We start from the raw sequence: 21,155 nt of genomic DNA on the forward strand, positions 1-21,155 counted from the left end.
TCTCAAACTCCTGGGCTCAAGCGATCTGCCTGCCTCAGCCTCCCAAAATGCTGAGATTAAAGGCATGAGCCATTGCACTCAGCAAATTCTAACTCTTTTGGAAAATTATAAGTTTTTTTGCTATACACAACCTTTCTGTTTCCCTATTCTTGACTAACTAGAACTTCTCAACCCTTTATCACATTGGATAATTATTTTAGTTTCAAAAATATTACAATAAAGTGTAGTGCTAAAAGAAGGCTGCTTATGGCTAATTAATTCCACATGGAATTATTGTCACTACATCTGACAAAGGATGATGCCAGGAACAAAAATGACAAATATGCTAAAATTAGAAATCTCAAGAGAATCAAACCTACTGTATTTAAAATAAAAGAACTAATCAGACTGAATGAGAGGATGAAAATATGTTCAAATAACAGAACTCTTTGGGGGAGATAGCCTGCTATATACAGGTGTGGGGATGAGGGTTACAGCTTCTGTTGAATAAGGTGAGACCCAAGTGTTGGGAAAGGGACAGTCACACCAAAGTTCATGAAGAAAATGGAAGCAAGGCTGTTTCTTGTCTTTATTCTAGTCAAGTGGAGGAATGTGTGGCATAAGCTCTAGTCTCCAAACTCTGATGTTGCTCAAGATATGTCCTATGGGCTTTTTAGTGTGATATTGGATGTCTGAGGGTGCAGACACTTCAAAATTCAGGTTTTCTTGTGGCTACTAATTTGTATTAATATGGTTTACATTTAATAAGATGAGAGAGAAGCTGAGATTGAGATTACTTAGTTATTTTGAGGTGACCTAATCAGAAGGTAGATGATACTAGAAATGAAGCATCATGAGATAAACTGTCACTGGCTGGTCCTTTCTAGTGCCTTTGACTCAAAGTATGGTCTGAGACCAGCACCTGAATCACCTTGGAACAGGTTTTATAACCTGTGATGGTTTAAAAAATGTCCACACATTCTTTGACACTCTTCCATTCAGAAAGTGGAGCTTAATTCTCCCCCCTTTGAGTGTGGATAGTTTTAGTAACTTGCTTCTAATGAATAGAATATGGCGGAAGTAATGGTGTGTAACTTTGGAAACAGTCATAAAAGGCATTGTCGTTTATTCCTTGCTCCCTCTCAGATCTCTTGCTCTGGGGAAAGCCAGCCTACATTTAGTAAGGACATTCAAGCAGCCTATGGACAGGTCTACAGAGTGAGAAACTGAAACCTCTTGCCAACAGCAGAGAACTAAAGGCTTTTGCCAACAGCCATGTAAGTAAGCCATCTTGGAAGGAGATCACCTAGCCCTGGCTAAGTCTTCCAGTGACTGCACCCCTCCTGGCTTTTGTCCTGACTGCAACCTCACCAGAGACCCTGGGCCAAAACCATTTAGCTAAGCTGCTCCAAAATTCCTGACTCACAGAAACTGTAAGATAACAAATATTTGATGTCTTAAGCTACTTAGTTGTGGAATAATTTGTTATGTAGCATACCACTCCAATCCTACTAAATCTAAATTTGCATTTTAACAAGGCTCCCAAATGATTCAGGTGAACATTAAATTATAAGAAACATGGCTCAGGAGGTACATACTTCATTTGGTTTCTGTCTTCCTCCTCATTAGCTTTTTTAAGGAGTGTCACATATACCTTCAGGCAGTAACAAGGTCTGCAGAGATGAGGGCCGCAATTCCAAAGGACAAAGAAAGAGAGCCTCTCAGATAAGAATGAGAGGGTCGAGGAATGCAAGAAAGGCAAAGAGCAATATACATATCTCATATCACTTGCTGAACCTCATTAGCCATGTCATCTAACACACTGTACATCTGAATGAACCAGGCCCTTTAACTCATCTACCAAGTGTTTAAGGCATGTGAAACATTTCTCTTTTTAAACAGCAGCTCCATCTGCGTTATGCCCGGTCTTACTGAAAATAGCATAATTTTGATTTTAATTCCAAATATGTAAATTGATGCTTCAGCTTGAGTAAGTAAAGAATCTCTACTTTCATCACTGGAAGAGATTTGTTCAAGGATTTAAGCAGATTTACATTTTAACAACCAGTTTTCAATAAAAGGCTAAGAAATGCCTGTGGGATGTGAATTACACGGCCGGCACTGAGTTTATGAAAGTGGCTCAAGACTAGTTGAGAAAAAGTTGCTTGTTACTAAAAGGATCCTCAGGGAAATCTGCACTGCAGGGCAGAAAATAGCACTTGTAAACAGAAGTTCAATACAGAGCAAAGACTCCTGTCTATTATATGATAAGCAGATGCTTCCTTTTCTACCTTGCTCAGGATTTATTTTTTTAGGTCATACACAAATAAGGGTATGGATTTGTAATTTTCAGAAGGGTTATGCACAAAAATGTCCTTTAAATTTCAATGTATCAAATGTCACTTCCTTGGTGAGTCCCCATCCAGACTATTTTTGAATCTAAATCAGCACCTCCCACTGCATAAATTTACTTTCCACCTCATCAGCCTATTTGTTTCTGTCTAGCCCTTACAATCTAACATTTTCTTGCTTATTTCTTTTCTTGATTGCTTACTATCTGAGTCTTCTCACTAGAATGTAAGTTCCCCTGAGGGCAGGGATCTACCCTTAGGTGGTCATTAGTGCCCCACTGGTTCTTCACTCTCTAGTGCATGGTAGGTTTACGCTTCTTTTCCCTTCACCACACTTTCTCTTTCCCTCTGTCACATGGCTGGCAACATCCAGAATCTATGCAGCAGCCACCTTATTATTCTGGGTGCTGGAATGAGGACCTCGGATGACCCATGAAGAAAATGTAGCACAGGGGAGAAATCATTTTATTTTAGCCCACTGATATTTAGAGGTTTATTTATTATTGCAGCATAACCTATCTCATGATGAGGGACATATGTCTTTTGGTGATATTGTATCAATAAAAGCACCTAGAACAATGTCTGGCTTAGAACAGATTCTTAATAAATATTTATTGAAGAGATTAGGGAATGCAAAAATGGTCTATAAAAGCTTCTATATTGCTTCAGTAAATAGATGACTTGGATAATTACTAGACTAAAAGTACTAAGATATTCAGAAAAAGTTATTAAACCTTTCAGTTAGTGATAATATGGCCAAGGAAATGGAGAGCTGATGAACACAGCTGTTGGTAGCTCTACTGACTAATAGGTACTGTTTAAGCCAATGTGTTTTACACAGTCATACTGAGATATTAACAAACTTAGAAGGTGCAAACTCTTTACATGTTGCTGAGACCACGGTTTGGAGGAGGATGCATCTGAGAAACCTGTGAATTTTGTGTGAGGAGTCAGTTCACATTCAAGGTCCCCTAAGGAATTATATCATATCTGTAGAGCTCCCAGAGGCCACCTATGCTTCAAGCCTTTTGCATTTCTTTCAGAACTGAATCATTTGAGGCAGAAGATGGTACGAGTGCCTAGGGAGGGTGGAGTTCAGCGCAAGGAGAGAAGCAGTATAGTATGATGGTTATGGCATACATTCTGGAGCCAGTGTGAGTGGTTTGAATCCCTGCTCATCCACTTATTTAGTGCATGATCATGGGCAGGTTACTTGACCTTTCGGTGCCTCAGTTTCTACATCTGCAAAACAGAACTAATTATATTACTTATGGCAAAAGGGTATGCTGGAAATAAAATGAATTAACACCAGTAAAACACGTGGGATAGTGTCTTGCATATAATAAGTCTCAGTAAAAGATAACATTTATTATTGCCAAGAACTGCTCCTCCTACACAAGGATTCTGGTCTGCCCAGAATATAAGTTTATGGGCCGAAGTAGACTTTGATCTGCATTCAGTAATGCCCTATGCAATCAAGTCTCTAGCTTCCATGCTATATGTAAGAGTCTCTGCTATTGTTTTGGGATTTTTTTGCATGTGTGCCTCCCTGCGGATAGTATAAAGGAATAGGGTTCCCTAAAACAAATGGCACTTTGATTCTGCCTACACCCAGAGCAGACATGATATATTTCAGGCCTAAGGATCTGTACAAGAAATCTTAGAGATCTTGGCTCTGTGCAGCCACCGATTCTACAAAGCAGAAGAGAAGAGAAGGAACGATTCAGGGTAATGTATCAGTTTTCAAAATCCTGGCCAAACTTTGGGAGGAAAAAGGACTAATCTGCCAATAGTAACTGTAATTTCCATGGAAATATAGCAGCTTACCTTCATTTCTAGTTCTTGGTTTGATGCAGGTAATGCCTGAAGTTTTGCTTCCAATTTGTATATAAAATTGAACAAGTCTGGGGAATAAAAACTTTAGTTTACTTACAAACAAGAGTTCAGAAGAGCTGTAAGCATTTGTGTTTTGACACATTAGAAAAAAAACCTCCTGTATTTATTAAGCACTAATTTCAAACTCAAAGGGCATATGAGAAGCAGAAAATACATAAATTATAGTAAGTTAATTCTGTAACCATTTAGAAGAAGTTAATTAATATGACCATTCATTTTATTCTGTAATAATGAGCTAAACAAAAGGAAACCGTTGAATATCACTTCATTGTGACAGTTTGTTATAATTTTTTTTTTTTTTTTGAGATGGAGTCTTGCTCTGTCGCCCAGGCTGGAGTGCAGTGGCGCGATCTCGACTCACTGCAAGCTCCGCCCCCCGGGTTCACGCCATTCTTCTGCCTCAGCCTCCCGAGTAGCTGGGACTACAGGCGCCCGCCACCACGCCTGGCTAATTTCTTTTTGTATTTTTAGTAGAGACGGGGCTAACACGGCGAAACCCCGTCTCTACTAAAAATACAGTCTGTTATAATTTAATGGAATTACTAAAATGGAAATTCCTTAAATCTAGTTAACACTATCCTTGGAAACTCAAGATGAAGATTTTTTTTTTATTATACTTTAATTTCTGGGATACATGTGCAGAACGTGCAGGTTTGTTACATAGGTATACACATGCCATGGTGGTTTGCTGCACCCATCAACCTGTCATCTACGTTAGGCATTTGTTGTCCAGGCTGGAGTGCAGTGGCGCGATCTTGACTCACTTCAACCTCTGCCTCTTGGGCCCAAGCGATCCTCCTGCCTCAGCCTCCTGAGTAGCCGGAACTACAGGCATGAGCCACCACACCCGGCTAATTTTTCTATTTTCAGTAGAGACAGGGTTTTGCCATGTTGGCCAGGATCTGGTCTTGAATTCCTGACCTCAAGTGATCCACCTGCCTCAGTCTCCCAAAGCGCTGGGATTACAGGTGTGAGCTACCGCATCCAGCCAAGATGAGGAAAAATCTAACTTAAGAAGCTGAATACCATATTTGTTTAGAGTCAGATAATTACCTGTCAGTTGCTGATTTAGACTCACTTGGCTAAATTTTTCACAGCGGGCCTTCAGTCAGTATGATGTAAATTATGCCTCAGTCCATAGCGACTGACAGAGAGTACCTGCTTGACAGGCACACCTCTGAGAGAACAATGCAGATGGAATGGTAAGGAAATTGAAGGAAGGAAAAATATGCCAAAGGACCCCAGATTTTGTGAGGAGGTCCAAAAATTTTAAACATTTTCTCTATTTCCTTTCTTCTACTTCTCAAATAATTTAATTGCTCTTTTAAAAAGCAGTTTTATTTTAGGTGTGCTATTATTTCATTTGATCTTAAAAACCAAACAGTTCTTTATTTTACCAGTAGGTGTCAGTGTAGGCATTTAAAATTTCTGGGGACCATTTTCAATAAGTGAATACAAATCAACTTAGATAAATGAGGACGCATCAATTTCGGACATAGAATGTAAGGTTGGAAAAATCTTTGTTTCACACGGCACATGCTAAGAATAATACCAAATGGTTTTCATAATAATATCAAACTTCAGAAAATCAAGCTGGCATACCCTAGACACACAGGCCTTGGTGATGACCACACATGGATTCATGAATTGCAGCATGGTATTTGTAGAAACCACCTATTTTATTCCAAAGCTAAAGTTATCTTCATTTTTACATATCATAATCTATATACAGAAACATTATTGTATATATTCCCAATAACAGAACAGAATGTTTTAAGTTAGACTACATCGTATGGTAAATAATATGTTTGTGAAAAAGTGTACCAGTTAATACTTTTTACCTGATATTCCTGGTGTCCAGAGGGACCGTCCGGGCTTCCCTTTTCCCAGGGCCGTTGAAGTAGAGAGATTTGCCATCGTTAAGTGTTCCACAGCCAGTTCCAACCTGGGCGCCTGTTATCTTGTACCACAGAGGGCTGAGCTTCCCCTCAAACCTATCGAACATCTCATTGTGATTGGGGACATTTGACACACAGGTTCCTTGTGCAGCTTCAGAAAAAGAAATAGAGAGGAGAGATGCTTGTTGGAATCATTCAACACCAGGTCTATTCAACACATGGGCAAAGGAAGAATGTCCATAGGGATTAACATTAGGGAGAGAGGCCACATGAAAATTTGTATCTCACAACTGTCGGTCTGAAAGACAGCCATCACTACCATCATCAAAAACACTATTCTGCCTCTGTAAGTTTTTATTTTTTGATAGAGACAGACATTGGGAAGACATTGGGAACCATACCTTTTCATAGTTCCTGCTGCTGAGGATTTGTGTAAACTGAGAAACAGATTTCATCCACAATAAAATTTGCTCATTTGTTATCCTTCTATTCTAGGATCAATAGGGGAAGTCAGTCTCAAATTTAAAAAAAATCCTTGAAACTGTGAGTGACAGCACTCTCCATAGAAGGCCTGCAACAACATATGTTTGTCTTTGGTCACGTGCCAGATGAAGGCTGGGATACTGAAAAGCTGGGAAGAAGCCTTTTGAAGTTGTCTCCAGGAAAAACAAACAAACAAAAAAGATTTTGAAGCTTATAATATTTTCTCCAATTTTCCTCTTTAATCTCAGCTCTTTTCATTTTTGCTTGCAGCAACATCCAAAGGTCACTGTGCTCAGAGATACTTTTTTTGTAAAGTACTCTTTTGGCAGACTTGGGTTTATCATAAGATGCATTTTTATTTTAAATGTATAAAATTACATTTCCTATAGTGATGTAGAGGGCTCACAGAGGCCATGCAGCCATGCAGCATGTGGTTAAGAACTTGGGTTTGGGTTTTGGAGAATGACTGCCAGGGTTTGATACTCAGCTCTAGCAACTCCCAGCTGAATGATCTTGGGATAGTTATTAAATCTCTCTGTGCCTCAGTTTCCTTAAATATAAATAGGGTTTACAGTACTATGACAGAGTTATTGTTAGAATTAAAGGGGATGAAATAAAAAGAACCTCAATGTCTGGCATGAAGTAGGACCTCAAGCAGTATTAATTATTATTGCTATGAATTACAAACAAATCCTCTTTAGGAAATGAAATTTGTATTAGTATGTTTCCTTTTTGGAGCAGCTCAAAACTACAAAATATCCTAGCACCTCATGTGCCTGGGTTGTGAATTCCTACAATTCCTGGACTTAAAGAAGAATAAATTCAGAATTTATTTCTTTGGGAGAATAACATGAAACACAGCAACTAGAGATGACTATTTTACAATAAAACCCTCAGACACATGTATTTAGCCTTACCAGTATATCCTAGGTCACAGAAACACACTCCTGAAATGCAGTCCCCATGGCCACTGCAGTAACTTGGACAAGGCTCGGATATGTACACTCCATCTAAACCAAATGGAGGCACGTTTTTCTGTGAGCTGCTCTCCTGGATCCATCGGAATCTGGTCTTGCTGTTGGGAAAAACAACACACCTGTTTCTTGAACCAACATCTCATATCAAAGCATTGGAATATAGAAAAATTCAGAAAAACTCAACGGAGACTTAATATTTATTTGAAAGTCATGTCTGCTTGACTGCACTTAACCTTCATAAGCTGTCTCTCTCTCAGACCTTTCTCTCTCTCTCTCTTTTTTTTCTTTTTTTGAGACAGCATCTTGCTCTGTCACCCAGGCTGGAGTGCAGTAGGGTGATCTCAGCTCCTTGTAACCTCCGCCTTCCAGGTTCAAGAGATTCTCTTTGGGAGGCCGAGGTGGGCGGATCACAAGGTCAGGAGATTGAGACCATCCTGGCTAACATGGTGAAACCCTGTCTCTACTAAAAATAGAAAAAGTAGCCGGGTGTGGTGGCACGTGCTTGTAGTCCCAGCTACTTGGGAGGCTGAGGCAGGAGAATTGCTTCAACTGGGGAGGCAGAGGATGCAGTGAGCTGGGATCGCACCATTGCACTCCATCCAGCCTGGGTGACAGGGCGAGACTCCGTCTCAAAAAAAAAAAATTCTCGTGCTTCAGCCTCCCGAGTAGCTGAGATAACAGGCACACGCCACAATGCCCAGCTAATCTTTGTATTTTTAGTAGAGATGAGGTTTCACTATGTTGGCCAGGCTGGTCTCAAACTCCTGGCTTTATGTGATCCGCCCGCCTCAGCCTCCCAAAGTACTGGGATTACAGATGTGAGCCACCATGCCCAGATTGATTTCTTTTTCAGCATAAATGTTTGAATATTTTCTCACCTTCTGCTCTTTTAATAATAAAATCCAGATAGATATTCCATTGTTTTACTCAATTAATATTTCACCCTTCTATCACACTCAGTTTATGGATATCTGCAGAAGAGGCTGTTTGGGAATGTTTGAAACAATCTGTCTTTCTTAGGACAGATAAGGGAACTCTGGCTATTTGCTGTTGACATGCTTCAGGCGGGGAAGAGTTAAGTTTGTACCGACAGCTCTATTCACCTGCGCCTTCCCTCCTTTCCTCTTCATCTCTCATCTTTAAATCACAAACACCAGTTTTAACTGCCAACGAACAAAAGAAGGACCTAGTCCCAGTACTTCAAAACCCTGGAACACTAGTGGGCTGGGCTACTGCCCAGTTCTTCATCTCCTAGAACAATAGTTTTGAGGTTGCCAAACTAAAATTTGTCCCAATTGCTTTCCAATTTTTTAAATACATCTTTTCTTTTCCAACATATGGAAACATGCGTGCACACACACACACACACACATATGTACACACACTCCTATAATTTCATACGAGGGAACTATCTCTTCCTTCTCACTTCCGCTATAATCAAAGGATGAAGATGTATTGGTATATCCACATTCCAATTTATTTTGCTGCCAATATTTATAGACTTTTGAGTTAATCCAGCTTCTTAGTACACAAGGATAAAGAATCTTAAAGATTAATGAAGATTGTTAAGGACAACTGTAGATAAAGACAGCTCCCTCTCCCCTCTATTATCGTGAAGATAACATGGCAAGATCAGAATGGATTTCTTTTTGGCTCTTCAAGTGGCTTTGGAAATTTGGCAGCAATGAACCATAACCTTGGCTTTTTTCCCCCCTTCATTATTTTAAGTTACCTACTCATGGCAACTTTATAAACTGTAGCCAGTAATGTTGTTTATTAGGTTTAAAAATGTTCAGAGATAATTGCCTATTAACGTAAGCCCCAAGCCCCCGTTTCAGTGTAAGAGGAAGGTGAACATACAAATTTATTTCCTTTGCAGCTAATTTGAAATATATTGATCTTATTCTTTTTAAGGTAAAAAGAATTGAATTAAAGAAGTTTAGAAAAACAAAGCAAAAGCAAAAAAAAAAAAAAAAGTACAATTGTCTTAGTGTCATGGACCTTGGGAAAATTCCTTCCCTTGGAGCTGTAACATTATTCAGCCTCTGAAGGTATTTGTCCTCTTGAAGAAAGTAAATGGAATTAATGTACACCAGCATTTGTCAACTACTCTTAAGGAAAATGTTAAGGCCTCTATGCCGCTTCCAAAAGATAGACTGCATGTCTGTGATAAATGAGGAAAACATGCCAATTCCCTAATACAAGTCTTCTTGGATTAGAAGTCATGCTTGCTTCTTCTTTTTTATGTTTCTATGATAGAACCCAGAGAAACATGGATCCACAGCATCTGTGGTAAGGAAAGTGATGAAAGAGAAAGGAAAACTTCTTTCCCCAACTTCAGGCTCTCTCACCTGGGCAAGATGAGGGCATCTCTCCATCAGCTGCCCCATTTCATGGAAGAAGCCAGCTCAGATTTGGGCCCAGAAGAATTCAGAGGGTTGAAGAATCCTAAGTTTAGGTAGAATTTTAGAAAAAGTTTTGGCAATTTGATAGTGAATGAAGGACAAGTGAAATCCTTTGACCTGTCTCTGATTCTTGGGCTCTTATAGTTTTTATTATTATAAGAGGATCAAGTTCTGATTTGGCCAGAGTGAGGAGGTATCCTTGTTTGCAGTTATAGATCCTAAGGCTTCTACAGACCCAAGAAGCAGAATGCACTGTTATATGTTTGAGACGGTAAAAGACCCCAGGATCTCAGTACTAAGGAACGTTTATTTAGATTTAAAAAAGAAAAACACCAAAAGACTAATCATTTGGTTAATAGGGTAAGTCCAGAACATGGTGAATCATAGCTTAGAGTCCTAGATAGAAGACTGTATTTCAGAGTGAAAGGGCAAGAGATGGTTCCTTTTTCCCTTTCAATCTTTGCTAGTTTGTTTTTTGTTGAAAGGTGCAACTCAAGGCAATAAAGATTTCACTGGCCATGACCTCAGCACGTTTTGCTTCATTTCCATTTCTCCAAGTTATGCCTGGTTCCTGATGTCTGCTGCTACTCTGTTCTCTTCTCAGTGGCAAAATCTTGGGATTGAACACAATTGATTTAGCAACCTCAGGGTTTCTGGAATAGGAGGAAGAACTGATAAAGAATTCATTATAAAAACTAGTCACTAAGAGACCATGAGAAGAAGGAAGGAAATAAGTAGGCTAAAGTTAAGTTAATAAGTATGTCCCAATTCTATACTTTTAGAGTAGAGGAGATACAGCCTTGCAATTGTTACTATTAATGTATTTGTGCATATGTTCTAACCTTGCCTTTTCAAGGAGACACAGTAGAATGTGGAACAATGATTTCTTGTTAAGTAGCACTGCATATATTCTGGAAAAATATGAAAAAGGAAGGTGTCTTCATTATAGCTAACACCTACTGCTGGTCTTTATTCCTTATTCAACATCCCTTCATTCAGTTAACATCTAGAAAGCATCTACAGCACGCTAGGCACAGTGCTAACGCTAGTAATACCATGAGGAGCAAAACCCAGACATGGTTCCTGCCTTCATGTAGCCCACAGTTGAGTGAGGAGACACACTTAATCAAACACCCACACAAATAAATGCACCCATGCAACTCCGACAACCATTAAGAAGGACATAGAGAAGAGCATCTGATAGAGGTCTTGACTTGGTAGGAAGGTATAGAAATAATTTAGAGGAAGTAATGATTGAGAGAAATAGTTTAATCTTACATAATTTTATTAGAAATAGATCATAGGCCAGGCACAGTGGCTCACGCCTGTAATCCCAGTGCTTTGGGAGACCTAGGTGGGTGGATCACTTAGGGTTACGAGTTCGAGACTAGCCTGGCCAACATGGTGAAACCCCATCTCTACTAAAAATACAAAAATTAGCTAGGCATATTGGCACATGCTTGTAATTCCAGCTACTCGGGAGGCTGAGGTGGGAGAATCACTTGAACCTGGGAGATGGAGGTTTCAGTGAGCTAAGATTGCGCCCCTGAACTCTGGTCTTGGTGACAAAGTAAGACTCCATCTCCAAAAAAAAAAAAAAAAGTACGTCATAGTGTGGTTTGACTATTCTATTCAAAAAGCATTCCCTTTTGTTTTGCATGTCCCAGATAAAGAAAAAGAAGAAGATATCATTCTTTCTCTTTGTTTCCTCCCCCAATTTTCATTTTTGCCTGGGGGATGCCTAAGTGAATCGATTTCTGCACTGTACCCTTCCATCACCACACAATTCAATGTGATGTTGCATCTGCTTCTCAAACTAGGAAGGTTTCTGCTTGTCCCGTGCAGAGATGCAGAGTATTCTGAAGAATACTAAGCAACTTTTTTCTAGTCCTGCACAGAGCCACCCACTTTTTTGCACTCTACATAGTGTACCTAGAGCAGGCTACATAGCATATTGCCTGGATGGGGATGTCTCTGAGAGTTGCGAGAGGTGTACCAACATATATTCACCATCACCAATGTGTTTTCTGTAGGCAAGAGCCCAGTGAATTAATATGAGCACAAATGGCTCCTTTGAGAAAATCAGCTTAGACCTATTTCTGAAACAGCAATTTTCTTGTAACTATTATAAGCATGTTTGCCTCATGGCAAAACAGCTCCAAATTTTAACAATTTTAACACTTAGAATTCTCAGTTTTCCAACACCGCATTTGGAGATATCTGAGTTTAACATATTGCAGAAGGAGCAACAACAGCTCATTTACTTGGGGTAAAGTAGAAACATATTTACTGTTCTTCAGTTGAGGGCTCTTCATCACAAATGCCATCAAGCAGCAAGCTGGATGGTATCCAAATTAACCATGAAGCTGGATTCTAATGATGAATATTTTGTCTTCCAAAAGCTGAGGTCTAAGAAAATATTGATACATTGGGAGCCTCAAAGTATTGGCTCACTTTGTGATGCTAAGGACAATCTGCTCTTACTTCTCATATGTGGCTTTACCAACTGGGTTATTCCACCCAACATCAAACACACTGCAATTTCAGATTCAGGTGTGTATTTATTTTATTAATTAATTTTTTTATTTCAATAGTTTTTGGGGGTACACGTGGTTTTTAGTTACATGGTTAAGTTCTTTAGTGATTTCTGAGGTTTTATTATAGTGTACCCATCATCTGAGCAGTGATCATTGTACCCAATATGTAGCCATTTATCCCTCACCTTCCCTCCCAAACTTCTCCCTCTGAGTCCCCAAAGTCCACTGTCTCATTCTTACGCCTTTCATCCTCCTTCAGCTATAAATTTATTATTGGGCTTCATTGAAATCAAACAAGATTTGTATTCCTTGGCTCCTCATTGTATCATTGTAGCAATGATGTGCCACTTGATGTTCTCCAACTTCATGGCACATTACACTGATCTATTTGGAAGAGCTGCATTTGGGCCACAGTTTTGGAAAGTATGGAGGGAGGAATGCAGTGGTGGAGGTGAGGAGTACAAGGGCTGCACAGCTGGAGATGGGCAGGAAGGAGAATGACATTGCTATATAGCTGCAAACACAGATATGTTCTTATGGAAAAAGAAAGATGTTCTCAGGGGGTGAAGCCTGGAGAGTACAATCAAGAACTGAGAAGACCAGTGGATGAAGGAACCACTATCAGGGAACAGACCTGTCTTAATCATTGGAATGTTCTTGTCCTGGACATTGTTCTCAGAGGAGGGAGCCCTAGTAACAAGTCTCTTGCTGCATTTGGAATTTCTGAGGGCCAGTGACTGCTATGTGCTTCCCATTCCTTCCTTTTTGTTTATTATTATTATTTTTGAGTGGGAGTATCTCTTGCGGTTATCCTGACATTTTCTCACCATTTTATGTTGGGTAAGGGTAAAGTAGATTACCTGTCTTTACAGGTCTAGAGATCAAGGACCCACATTCACATCTCAACCTGATGGAGATAATACAACCAGGGACTTGGTGTCTGGTGCTGTGATGGGATGAGAATTTGGGGAGTCTTGGGAGGACACTGAATGCATTTTTCAAGTGGAAGAGATGTGAATTACTGGGGCTAAAACAGACCATGGTAGACAGTTACAATAATGCCTCCCACTTAATCACACTTCCTTTTGTATATGCTCCTCTGTAGTGCAACTTTAATGCACTTCTTATTAAAAAAGTAAGTCTCTTTAGCCTCCATTTAAATCTAGACTGGCTTTGTGACTTGCTTTGACCAAAAGGATGTGGCAAATGAGATGAGGCTTTGCAGTTACTTTTCCTCTCTTGGAATGCTGGAGCCCGCCTAACTGAAAAATACTGAGATGAAGACCACATGGAGAGAAAGGTCCAGCTGACCCAGACTCTTACCAACTCATCAACTGAGTGCAACTAGATGATGGAGCCCAGGAAGACCAGCAGAAGAACTGCCCAGCCAACCCCACAAAACCATGAGAGATAATAAATCATTATTGTTTTGAGCTCTTAAATTTTGGAGAACTGTGTTGCATAGCAAAAGGTAACTAAGCAAATATAATCCTAGGCTCTATTGAGGAATCTCAACAAAAAGTAAAGAGGATTTTTCTTTTAAAAAGTAATGTATCTGTTTATCCCTGACTCTGTTTTCCTCCCACTGGTTAAGAGATGGCAAAATCTGGAACAGATGCCCTGGATCCAGAGATGGAAGTCAGGTGTTCAGGATGGCAGAGCCAACTTGTCAACTCTGAACTGCTCACTTTTGGACCAGTATATGAGAAAGAATGAACTTCTATATTGTTGAAAATTTGTTAAGCATTTGTGTTTGTGTGTTTCTCTGTCATAGTAGCTGGGTCTGTATCCTAACTAAAGCACATGGCAAGTCAAATTCTTAATTTCATTAAAGGTGGTAAATTCATCAACTCTGCCACCTACACAACAAATTTTGAAGGCATTTGCATATCATTTTGATAAACTACAAAGAACACTAGCATATAAGGACAAATATATTACTTATGAGTTGGAGCCACTGATTGACAAACTTTCTTGAGATAGCTGGTGTTTAAAGATTATGTTTCAAAGTTTAGCAGATCACAGAAACTGGTACATCCTTAACCAAAGAAATTCCTTCCGTATCCAGGAAGTTTGCCTATCAAAGGCTGTAGTGTAATTTTTTGAGGTATGCACATCTAAGTAACAAGGAGGCAGAGAGCACAACCAGCTTATCTTGCCAGATGATGCAAAGTAAACTGGTGATAAATTAGGTGAAAGATGCCACAAACAGAATGACCTCCAAGAACTTTATGAATAAGACACATCTATAGATTGTTAAGCTTTTACCATATAAGTCAGAATGAGATAGGTTATGTTGTGGCAACAAACAACTCTCAATCTCTATGGTTTAACCTAGAGAAAGTTTATTTCTTGCTTATTTTATATGTCCAGTGTAGGTTGGCAAGGGAGTCTGCTTATTGTAGACACTCATTGAGATGTAAGATTCATCTCAATACAAGCTTCCACGGAGCAGGAAAGATGGCGAAGTGTACAAGGGCTCTTAAAGCCATATGTCTCATTTTCATTCACATTTCATTTAGACATGCCAAACTTTACAGGCTGTGGGGAGAAAGTATAATCCTCCATTTTTCTAGGGAGAAAGAAAGCTGGAAATATTGTTGAATGGCAATAATGAGCATCCAAACCATATGCTATTCTCTCTGAGAATTACACCATTGGCTTCCCTGGTTCTGAGGCCTTTGGACTTAGACTGAGCCATGCTACTGACATCGCAGAGTCTCCAACTTGCAGATGGTCTATCATGGAACTAGTTAGCCACCATAATCGTGTGAACCAATTTCCCCTAAAAAAATCCCCTCTCATGTATCTATATATATACATATCCTATTGATGCTGTCTCTCTGGAGAACCCTAACTAATTCAGATTTGATATTGGGGAAGCCAAATATCACTCCTTCTTACTGTATTCCTTACAATACAATGAAAGAGATCTGCAAATTTGTTTCCTCACAAAAAGGCTGTGACAAGTTAAGTGCATGAGGCGACTTAATAGTGAAAGATAAAAGTTTAGAAGATTCCAGTTCAAGATGGCTGACCAGAGATATCAGACACCCATCCTTTCCACAAGGAAGAACCAAAATTATGAGTAGATAACCATACCTTGAATAGAACATCTAGGAGAGAATACTAACGACCAACAGAGAACTCACAGGAAACACCTGAGGCACAAAAGGAGAAGGAAACAAGTAGCCAGCATGGCTGAGACTGGCCAGGAACCTAGAAGGGCTTGGAACTATGGGGAAAGAGCTTCAGCAGTCCACATCCCTGCCACAGAGTGCTGCAATCTGAGCTGTGGGAGAGCGCCACTACCCACACAAACTCTGACACTAGCATGGGTGGTGATTTGGAGACCCCGTGAAGGCAATGCACCAGACAGGGAACTCATGCTAGGTCACTCATGCCCCACTCCTGAGACCTGAACAGCTGCAGCAGGAAGTCATGTGGGGACTGCTGCTGCCATAGGACTGCATCTTGCCCTTGGTAACAGCCCCCATATCTCCACATCCTAGGAGTTCCTGCTGACATTCCCAATGCCCACTTGGAAGGCTGCAGTGGAGCAGCACTGGCTGCCCAAAGGTACTGCAAGGTCCCCCAGTTCTCTAGCCCACAGGGAGTATTGCTCCCCAGGGAAAGGACAGTGCAGTGCAACAAAAGGCACAGAACCTCACATATCAGTATTAGCCTTGAACGTAATGGGCTAAATCCTCAACTAGGAAGGTACAGACTGGCAGATTGGATAAGAAAACATAGATCCAATTATTTGTTGCCTGCAATAGACCCACTTAATGGGTAAAGACATCTATAGACTCAACATAAGGGGTGGAAAAAGATATACCACACAAATGGAAAACAAAAATGAGTAAGAGTAGATACACTCATGTGAGATAAAAGACTGTAATTCAACAAAAGTTTAAAAAGACTGAAAAGGGCATTATATAATGGTAAAGAGTTCAATTCAACAAGAAGAGACAACCATCCTAAACATATATGTACCCAACCATGGGACACCCACATTCATAAAATAAATACTGCTAGGCCTAAGAAAAAAGACAGACAGCAACATAATAATATCGGGAGCTTTAACACCCCAATGACATCACTAGATAGATCACTGAGGCAGAAAATGACCAAAGAACTTCTGGACTTAAATTGGACTCTATGCCAAATGGACATAACAGACATTTAAAGAACATTACACCCAACAACCACAGAATATACTGCTTCACTTCTGCACATGGAACATTCTCAAACACAGTCCATATGCTAGGCCACAAAGCAAGTCTCAATAAATTTTTAAAAATAGAAATTATAGTAAGTATCTTCTTAGACCATGGCAGAATAGAATTAGATATCAATACCAAGAGGAACTCTCAAAACTATATAAATTACATGGAAACTAAACAACTTGCTCCTGACCGATCTTTGAGTAAGTGATGAAATTAAGGCGGAAATAAAAAAAAAATTGAAACAAATGAAAATAGGGACACAACATACCAAAACCTCTGAAATACAGCAAAAGCAGTGCTAAAAGTTTATAGCTTTAAATGCCTATGTAAAAAAGATAGAAAGATTGTAAATTAACAACTTAACATTGCACCTCAAGGAAGAAAAATAAAGACAAAACAAACCCAAAGCTAGTGGAAGAAAAGAAATAACAAAGATCAAAGCAGAACTAAATGAAATTGAAACCAAGAAAAAGAATACAAAGGATCAATGAGATGATAAGTTGCCTCTTTGAAAAGATAACAAAGTTGATAGACTGCTAGATTATGCAAGATAAAAAGAGAGAAGATTCAAATAAGCACAATCAGAAATAATAAAGGTGACATTACAACTAATATCAGAGAAATAAAAAAGATCATTGGAGACTCCTATGAACATCTCTATGTATACAAACTAGAAAACCTAGAGAAAACGGATAAATTCCTGGAAACATACAACCTCCCAAGCATTAACTAGGAAGAAATAGAAATTTTGAACATGCCAATAATAAGTAATGATTTTAAAGCAGTAAGAAAAAGTCTTCCAACAACAAAAACAACAAAAACCCCAGTACAAGATGGATTCAGATAAATTTTACTAGATGTACAAAGCAGGGCTGGTACCAATCTTACTAAAGAGATTCCAAAAATTGATGGGTAGGGATTCTTTCCCAACTCAACCTATAAAACCAGAATCACCCTGATACCAAAATTAGGCAAGGGCACAACCAAAAAAGAAAACAGGCTAGTATCCCTGATGAACATAGACACAAAAATCCTCAAGAAAATACTAGCAAACTGAAAACAACAGCACATCGAAAAGATATACATCATGACTGAATGAGTTTATTCCATGGATGTAAGGATAGTTCAACACACCTAAGTCAGTAAATGTCATTCACCACATAAACAGAACTAAAAACAAAAACATATGATCATTTCAATAGATGCAGAAAGAGCATTAGATAAAATCCAACATCCATTCATGATGTTGATACGATATAAACCCTCAACAATCTGGGCATCAAAGCAACACACCTCAAAATAATAAAAGCCAGGCCGGGCGTGATGGCTCATGCCTGTAATCCCAGCACTTTGGGAGGCCGAGGGGGGTGGATCACAAGGTCAGGAGTTCAAGACCAGCCTGAACAACATGGTGAAATCCCGTTTCTACTAAAAAATACAAAAATTAGCCGGGCATGGTGATGCTTGCCTGTAATCCCAGCTACCCAGGAGGCTGAGGCAGGAGAATTGCTTGAATCTGGGAGGCGGAGGTTGCAGTGAGCAGAGATCACGCCATTGCACTCCAGCCTGGGCGACAGAGTGAGACTCCATCTCAAAAAAATAAAAATAAAAATAAAAATAAAAAATAAAAGCCATATATGACAAACCCATAGCCAACATTATACTGAATGAGTGGGGAAAAGGTAAAATCATTCCTCCCAAGAACTGGGACTATACAAGGATGCTCACCCTCTCTACTCCAGTTCAACATAGTACTAGAAGTCTTAGCTAAAGCAGTCAAGCAAGAGAAAGAAATAAAAAGCATCCAAATTGAGAAAAAGGAAATCAAATTATTTCTGTTCACTGATGACATGATCTTATACCTAGAAAACCCTAAAGACCCTTCCAAAAAACTCCTAGACTTGAAAAATGACTTCAGTAAAGTTTAAGGACACAAAATAAACGTACAAAAATCAGAGCATTTCTATACACCAGTAACATTGAAGCTGAGTACAAAATCAAGAATTCAATCCCATTGACAATCTCCAAAATAAAATAAGTACTAGGAATACATTTAACCAAGGAGATGGATCATCTCTACAAGGAAAACTAGAAAACACTGTAGATGGAAGAAACTGTAGATCACAAAAACAAATGGAAAAAATCCTATGCTCATGGATTGAAGAATCAATATTGTTAAAATTACCACAATGCCCAAAGCAATCTACAGATGCAATGTAATTCCTATCAAATTACCAATGTCATTTTTCACAGAATTGGAAAAAACAACCCTAAAATTCACATAGAATCAAAAAAGAGTCTGAAGAGCCAAAGCAATCCTAAACAAAAAGGATGCGAGAGGCATCACCTTACCTGACTTCAAATTATGCTACAAAGCAATAGTAAGCAAAACCATGATACTGGTGTAAAAATACACACACAGACCAATGGAACAGAATAGAGAATCCAGAAATAAAGCCCCAGATTTACAGCCAACTAATCTTTGACAAAGCTGACAAGAACTTACACTGGGGAAAGGACACCCTCTGCAATAAATGGTGCTGGGAAAATTGAATAGCCACATGCAGAAGAATGAAACTGGACCCATATCTCTCACCATATACAAAGATCAACTCAAAATGGATTAAAGACTTAAACATGAGGCCCCAGACTACAAAAATTCTAGAAGAAAACCTATGGAAAACTCTCCTGGATATTGGTCTAAAAATAATTTATGACTAAGACCTCAAAAGCACAGCCAACAAAAACAAAAACAGACAAGTGAGACTTTGTTAAACTAAAAAGCTTCTGCACAATAAAATAAATAACCTAAAGAGTGAAGAGACAACCTATGGGATGGGAAAAATATTTGCAACTTTTCATCCAACAAGGGACCAATATAATAGGAGTAGAGTATACAAAGAACTCAAACAACAGCAACATAAATAAATAAATAAAATTAAAAGGTGGGCAAAGGCCATGAATAGACATTTCTCAAAAGAAGACATACAAATGTGAAAAGGTATATGAAAAAATGTCAACATTACTAATCATCAGAGAAATGCAAATCAAAACCACAATAAAATATTGTCTTACCCCAGTCACAGTGGTTATTATTCAAAAGACAAAAAACAAACAAATAAACAGATGTTGGTGAGGATATGAAGGAAAGGGAACTCTTATATACTGTTGGTGGGAATGTGAACTAGTACAGCCACTGTAGAAAACAGTATGGAGATTTCTCAAAACACTAAAAATAAAATTACCATATGATCCAGTAATCCTACTACTGGGTGTCTACCCAAAGAAAAAGAAACCAATATATCAAAGGGATACCTGCACTTTCGTGTCTATTGCAGAACTTTTCACAATAGCTAAGATATGCAATCAACCTAAATGTTAATCAACAGATAAATGGATATACACAATGAAATACTATTTGGCTGTAGAGAAGAATGAAATCATGTCATTTGCAGCAACATGGATGGAACCAGAGGCCATTATTTCATGTGAAATAAGCCAGGGTCAAAAAGACAAATATTGCATATTCTCAGTTATATGTGGGAGATCTAAAATATTCGATCACATGTTTTTCATACATGGAGATAGAGACTGGAAAGACAGATAACAGAGACTAGGAAGGCTACCAAGGGAGGGAGGGAGGGGGATGAAAAGAAGTGGGTTAAAGCGTACAAACATACAGTAAGATAGAAGGAATAAATTCAATGCTTGATAGCAGAGAAGGGTGACTATACTTAACAAAAGTATACTGTACTCAAGTGATGGACACCCTAAATATCCTGACACAATCAGTATGCGTTATGTACATGTAACAATATTTCACACGTACTCTGACAAATAAGACAGACAAAAGTGTAAAAGCTAGTTATTATTGGTGCTGTGAAAGCAGAAAATTGCTTAATTGCAATGGCTGAGCAATAACCAGATTTTCAGACAGCATATCCCTACAAACATTGTCGACCACAACCAGTCTCCAAATATAAGCGTAGTGAGTGTTTTGAAGATCATAGAAGTGAAAACAATACAAGAAATCTCCAAAAATACAAGAAATCTCCCCCACCAAATTATGCAGTCACAGGACTTCCGCCCTCCCCACACTGTGCCTATTTGCTATGCTATCTATTTGATGTGCTATATCTTCACATCATTTCCAATATAGGATGTGTAAATTATGTAAGGACTTTTAGAGAGTTATAATTTGTTTCATGCATTTGTTTTTTGCAAATTTGACTCCACAAAAGTGCAATGTTGATGTTGTGTGTATGTGGGTGTACCTAAAAATACTGAAAAACTTCCTCAGTAAAGGGAGAGACATCTTTTTCATACATCTGCTTTTGTGAAAGATAAAATTTCTTCAGGTCTCAGCTTTTTGGTGACTACATATGCAGTGGTGACCCATT

The 21,155-nt window shown here is 38.9% G+C and overlaps 1 protein-coding gene across 2 annotated transcripts in view; it reads right to left on the bottom strand.

The window, feature by feature from the left end:
- RELN (reelin) overlaps window positions 1-21,155 on the bottom strand; it is a 522,571-nt gene that overhangs the window by 104,502 nt on the left and 396,914 nt on the right. For both annotated transcript variants that reach the window (XM_003318728.5, XM_054656222.2), the window contains exons 29-31: window positions 7,525-7,682; window positions 6,068-6,275; window positions 4,158-4,234 (exon numbers count right to left, since the gene is read on the bottom strand). In XM_003318728.5, the coding sequence (XP_003318776.2) occupies window positions 4,158-4,234; window positions 6,068-6,275; window positions 7,525-7,682 (443 nt within the window). The remainder of the gene's footprint in view (window positions 1-4,157; window positions 4,235-6,067; window positions 6,276-7,524; window positions 7,683-21,155) is intronic.

The sequence above is a fragment of the Pan troglodytes genome, chromosome 6 (genome assembly GCF_028858775.2).
Source record: "Pan troglodytes isolate AG18354 chromosome 6, NHGRI_mPanTro3-v2.0_pri, whole genome shotgun sequence".
NCBI lineage: Eukaryota > Metazoa > Chordata > Mammalia > Primates > Hominidae > Pan > Pan troglodytes.